The sequence below is a fragment of the Rhincodon typus genome, chromosome 24, assembly GCF_021869965.1.
Source record: "Rhincodon typus isolate 14 chromosome 24, sRhiTyp1.1, whole genome shotgun sequence".
Classification (NCBI taxonomy): domain Eukaryota; kingdom Metazoa; phylum Chordata; class Chondrichthyes; order Orectolobiformes; family Rhincodontidae; genus Rhincodon; species Rhincodon typus.
The window spans coordinates 44,541,768-44,547,192 of record NC_063355.1 but is presented as its reverse complement, the minus strand read 5'-3'; the positions used below and the strand labels follow the sequence as shown (position 1 = coordinate 44,547,192).

The following is a 5,425-nucleotide window of genomic DNA, read 5'->3' as shown; positions in this document are numbered from 1 at the left end:
AGATTTTGAAACTTGTGAAATCCACATTGATACCATTGGGCTGCAGGATTTCACAAGTTTCAAAATCTCCCCTCCCCCTACCGCATCCCAAAACCAGTCCAGCTCGTCCCTGCCTCCCTAACCTGTTCTTCCTCCCACCTATCCCCTCCTCCCACCTCCCACCTCAAGCCGCACCTCCATCTCCTACCGACCAACCTCATCCCGCCCCCTTGACCTGTCCGTCCTCCCTGGACTGACCTATCCCCTCCCTAACTCCCCACCTACACTCACCTTTACTGGCTCCATCCCCGCCTCTTCGACCTGTTTGTTTCCTCTCCACCTATCCTCTCCTCTATCCATCTTCTATCCGCCTCCCATTCTCTCCCTATTTATTTCAGAACCCCCTTCTCCTCCCCCTTTTCTGATGAAGGGTCAAGGCCCGAAACGTCAGCCTCTCTGCTCCTATGATGCTGCTTGACCTGCTGTGTTCATCCAGCCCTGCACCTTGTTGTCTCAGTTACTAATGAAGTTGTCTCCAGTCCTCTACGCTTTCACTTTTCCTCATTACACTGTTTGAGCTGCTATATCAACAACATCTGAAGACACATTCTAATGCACTGTGCTAGTAAGGTCCTCGGAATTCAGCTGGATTCATCAGAAATGTCTGATGCTTCACAAATCCACCCTGACACAGTGCAGCAACTTGTAAAAGTCCATGTGTTCAGTCGCCCTGATCTGGATAGCTTCCTCACAGCCAGTGGTAAGCAGACACTGAAGTATTTATCAGATTTCTGTCTTGCTTCCAGAGTGAGGTTAACAATTTTATAAAATACAATACTGAACCAAGCTTTGAAATATTAAGACAAATGCATTTGATTTTCTCCACCTTTTCCCTTGGAATACTTTTGGGATAGAAATCATCAAATCTTGGGGACAGTTCTCCTTCAGTCTCGTTACTTTCTCCATTCTTATTTTGCACTTATTTTTAATCCACTCATCTCCTTCCATTGATTCCTTTTTAAGTTCCTTTGTATTGCTGAAATTCTATCCTTTCCTCTTTTGTGGAGACAGATATTTTCATTAAAGTTTTGTGTATTTTCAACTACAGTTGCATCTGCTCTTTACGGACCACACTGCCCTGTTTTCTTTATTTATCCTTTTGTGGGATGTGGGCATCGCTGGCAAGGCTAGTATTTGTTGCCCAGCCCTCACTACCTTCAGTCTGAGTGCCCTTTTCAGACTTACTGGGCAGTTACTAGCCCTTTACAGAGGGGAGTTAAGAGTCAACCACACTGCTGTGGGTCTGGAGTCACAGGTAGGCCAGACCAGGAAAGGATGGCAGATTAGTGAACCAGATGGGTTTCAATAACAGTTAACGATAACTTCATGGTCACTGTCACTGAAATTTGGTTTTAATTACAGATTTTTAAAATTGAATTTTCAAATTCCACCAGTGGCCAAAGTGGGATTTGAACCTGTGACCCCAGTGCATTAAAAGGAAAATATAGAAGATGCTGAAATAAGAACGGAAAGTGTGGGAGAAACTCAGCAGTTCTGGCAGCATCTGTGAAGAGAGAAAGCAGAGTTAAGGTTTCAAGTACAGTGACCCTCCTTCAGAACTCCCCCAGAGTCTGAGCCTCACAATCACGAGCCCACTGATATTACCTCAACACTATCCTCAGTCCTTTGCTCTCTCAAATATTTATAGAAGCTTTTGCTGTTAGTTTTGCAAATGTTTCCCTCTTTGGGGCAATCTAGAACGAGAGGTGACGGTTTGAGGAGAAAGGGGTGGCAGACTTAAAATAAAGCTAAGGAGGAAATACTTCTCTGAAAGGGTTCTGAATCTGTGAAATTCAATCTGCCAGAATGTGGTGGATGTTGGGACATTGAGAAAATTTAAAGAGGAGGTTGACAGATTTTTAATCAGTTATGGGGTGAAGGGTTATGGAGAGTGGGCAGGAAAGTGGAGTGAAGGCTAAGATGTGATCAGCCATGATTATAATTTTTTTTCTTTATTCGTTTTTGGGATGGGGGCATCGCTGGCCAGGCAGCATTTATTGCCCACCCCTAATTGCCCAGGGACAGTTAAGAGTCAACCACATTGCTGTGGGACTGGAGTCACATTTTAGGCAGACCGGGTAAAGTTTCCTTCTCTAAAGGACATTAGTGAACCAGACGGGTTTTTCTGACAATCGACAGTGGATTCACAGTCATCATTAGATTCTTAATTCCAGATATTTATTGAATTCAAATTCCACCATCTGCCGTGGCAGGATTTGAACCCAAGTCCCCAGAACGTTGTCTAGGTCTCTGGATTAACAGTCCACCAATAATACCACTAGGCCATTGCCTCCCCTTTAATGGGGAGACAGGCTCGAGGGGCTGAATGGCCTACTCCTGCTCCTAGTTCTGATGTTCTCTGGCACATTGTTTTTTTTTCCTGTTTTGCACTGTGTTCATCTCCCGGCTGTAAGCTCGAGAATGGGGACTCGGAGAGGAACACACGGCCAGTGCGCAGGGCAGAGCTGAGTGCTCCATTCCCTCCAACACTCAGCCCACTCTGTACTCTTCCTGTGCCTCATTGCTGCCCCTTTAGGCCTCTCTTGTTGCCTACAGTCTTCCCTCAACATCTCCCTCTTCCTCATTACCCGTCTCTGCCCACCAGTAGGTGGAGAGTGTCCGAGATAGGCCTCAGCTGGCCAGGATCTGTGTGGGTAGGAGCGACAGAGATATTTTTACCATCTGCACAGTGTGACTGTAAATCAGCTTCGCTGCAGTGATGCTGTTAATTCTGTCCATGAGCCGTTGTTTATGAATGAAAAAGCGTTGGAGTCTGTCTGTGAGACAGCGACAGTGAAACACACAGGATTTGTAGTGCTCGTTCAGCTTCTTCACCACTGTAGAGATACAAAGAGCCACTTTCTTATTTAAATTTTAGGTTCAAGTCATGTTCTATTCTAGAATCATTATTACTGAGATAATATACCCTCCAAGCCGCTCCCACCCTGACTTGGAAATATATCGCCGTCCCTTCACTGTCACTGGCTCAAAATCCTGGAATTCCCTCCCTAAGGGACATTGTGGGTCAACCTACAGCACATGGACTGCAGCGGTTCAAGAAGGCAGCTCACCCCCACCTTCTCAAGGGGCAACTAGGGACGGGGCAATAAATTTTGGCTTAGCTAGTGAAGACCCCAGTGCATGAACAGATATAATAGCAAGGGTTCAGAGGGATGTGGGCCAAATGGGACTGGATTAATTTAGGATATCTGGTCAGTGCAGACAAGGTGGACTGAAACGTCTATGCTGTACATCTCTGTTTTTTTTTCCTTTATTCATTCATAGGATGAGGGCATTGCTGGCTAGGGAGCATTTATTGCCCATCCCTAATTGCCCAGAGTCACATATAGGCCAGACCAGGTAAGGATGGTAGTTTCCTTCCCTAAAGGACATTGGGTTTTTCCAACAATTATCATTACACTGTTAATTCCAGATATTTATTAAATTCAAACTCCACCAGCTGCCGTGGTGGGATTTGAACCCGGGTCCCCAGAACATTGCTTGGGTCTGTGGATTAATAGTGCAGCGATAATACCATGAGGCCATTGTGATTCTAATGAAAGTACAAATAGATTCCACCAGCATTTGTCAATGATCTGAAGTACATTGTCGCACTGCAGATTTGGAAAGTGCTTGTGACATAGGTTCATGATGGGGTCATTTGTAACTTGTCACATTGCACAGTGCACAATGCAACACAGCTCACTCCACGTTGGCGCCTCATTTTGACCAGGCAAAGTGTTGACACACTTCAGGACCAAGCTGGAGAATGTTTGGAAGATCCCTGAGCAGACCCAGCATGCAAATCTGACACCTTGGCTTCAGACCAATGGCCATTCCTTAAAAGAAAAGCTGAATCAACAGAGTGAGAAGGAGGAATCTGGTTTTGGGTCCAGTTCTTTAAAGGGGTTTTGGGATGAAATAACCCTGACCAACAACCAGCCCATTGTCTTTTACCCACTGATGGGATGTTCGACTAAATGATGGCAGTGTGCTACTGAGGAGATTCCCAGGGAATCTGTGCCAAGATTTCTACGGAAATGCAAAGATCATGCCCATTCTATCTGTGTTAATCCTATATTGAAAAGAAAACCATAACAAGGCAACAGGGGAAGAACAGGGAGAGTGGGATTAATTAGAATGCCCTTTCAAAGAACCAGTAGAGACATGATGGGGGGAATGGCCATCCTCTGTGCTGTCTCATTCTAGAACTCACTAATTCCTGGCCAGGCTTGGTGAAATGACTTGGTTAGATTTAATGCTGACTGAATGTTTTCTGTACCCTTTCCCAAACCGACTTTCTCCAAAACAGCAGCAAGTAAATCCTTGTGAAAGCTAGAGCTTTGTTGCTGTGGAGTGTTCCATTCAAACTGGTCCTTTCACAGCTTGTTTCCGGTCTGCTATGTGTGCCAGAGGATTACCCACAGTGGGCAGAGACAGCTCACCTTGTTTGACAGTCGATGATGGGCACAGCTTGCCTAGCTTGATCTGGTTCTTGCTCATGTGTAAAGCTGATGCCAGGAGCTCTGTCACCTTCATATAGAGAACCAACTGCTCCGCATAGCTGCGACCATTGAGAAAAAAAAGGATTACAGCAATCAGGAAATGATAGCTCATACATCTGTGTGTGAAACTGTGTGTGTGTGTGTGTGTGTGTGTGTGTGTGTGTGTGTGTGTGTGTGTGTGTGTGTGCGTGCGTGCGTGTGTGTGTGTGCACGCGTGTATGTGTGAGAGCGCGCGTGTGAGAGCGTGTGTGAGTGTGAGCGCGCACGCGTGCATGTGTGTGTGAGAGCGCGCTTGTGTGTGTGTGTGTGAGTGTGAGAGTGAGAGTGAGTGTGTTTTCAGACAGAATGTCTGTGTGAGACACAGAATGTGTGAGAGTGAGAGTGTATGTGAGAAAGAGAGTGTTTGTGTGTGTGAGAGAGCGTGGCTGAATGCGTGCACCAGCCTGAGGACAGGCGAGTGTCTCTCTGCAGGCTCTTATCACTGAAAATAATTTCTGTTGTCTCTGAGTCAGACGTTTCTGAATCAATATCAAAGATTAGGTTTCAGTAAGGCCTTTAACACGGAGAAACATAAGTTGGTTCTCAGCAGGAGTATAATCAGAAAAAGTCTGACACTAAGTAACTTCAGGAGATATTCGGGCAGGTGCCTGAAACATTACTCAGGCAGGTGGGTTTTAAGGAGACTCCTGGTGAAGGACAGAGAGATTTAAGGAGGATGTTCCAGAGCTTAGGGTCCAGGCAGCTCAAGGTACAGCCACCAATGGCACAGCGATGGGAATGAGGGATCCACTCATCCAGAATCTGGAGTACAGATAGGGACTGGAGGGGGTTACGGAGACAGGGAGGGGTGTAGGGGGCTGGAGGGGGTTACAGAGATAGGG

General features: G+C 46.1%; 1 protein-coding gene across 1 annotated transcript in view; it reads right to left on the bottom strand.

Annotated features, from left to right (window-relative positions):
* Positions 1–5,425, bottom strand: part of ulk1b (unc-51 like autophagy activating kinase 1) — a 46,349-nt gene that overhangs the window by 3,532 nt on the left and 37,392 nt on the right. The window contains exons 11-12 of the mRNA XM_048611761.1: positions 4,485–4,603; positions 2,719–2,876 (exon numbers count right to left, since the gene is read on the bottom strand). Of these exons, the coding sequence (XP_048467718.1) occupies positions 2,719–2,876; positions 4,485–4,603 (277 nt within the window). The remainder of the gene's footprint in view (positions 1–2,718; positions 2,877–4,484; positions 4,604–5,425) is intronic.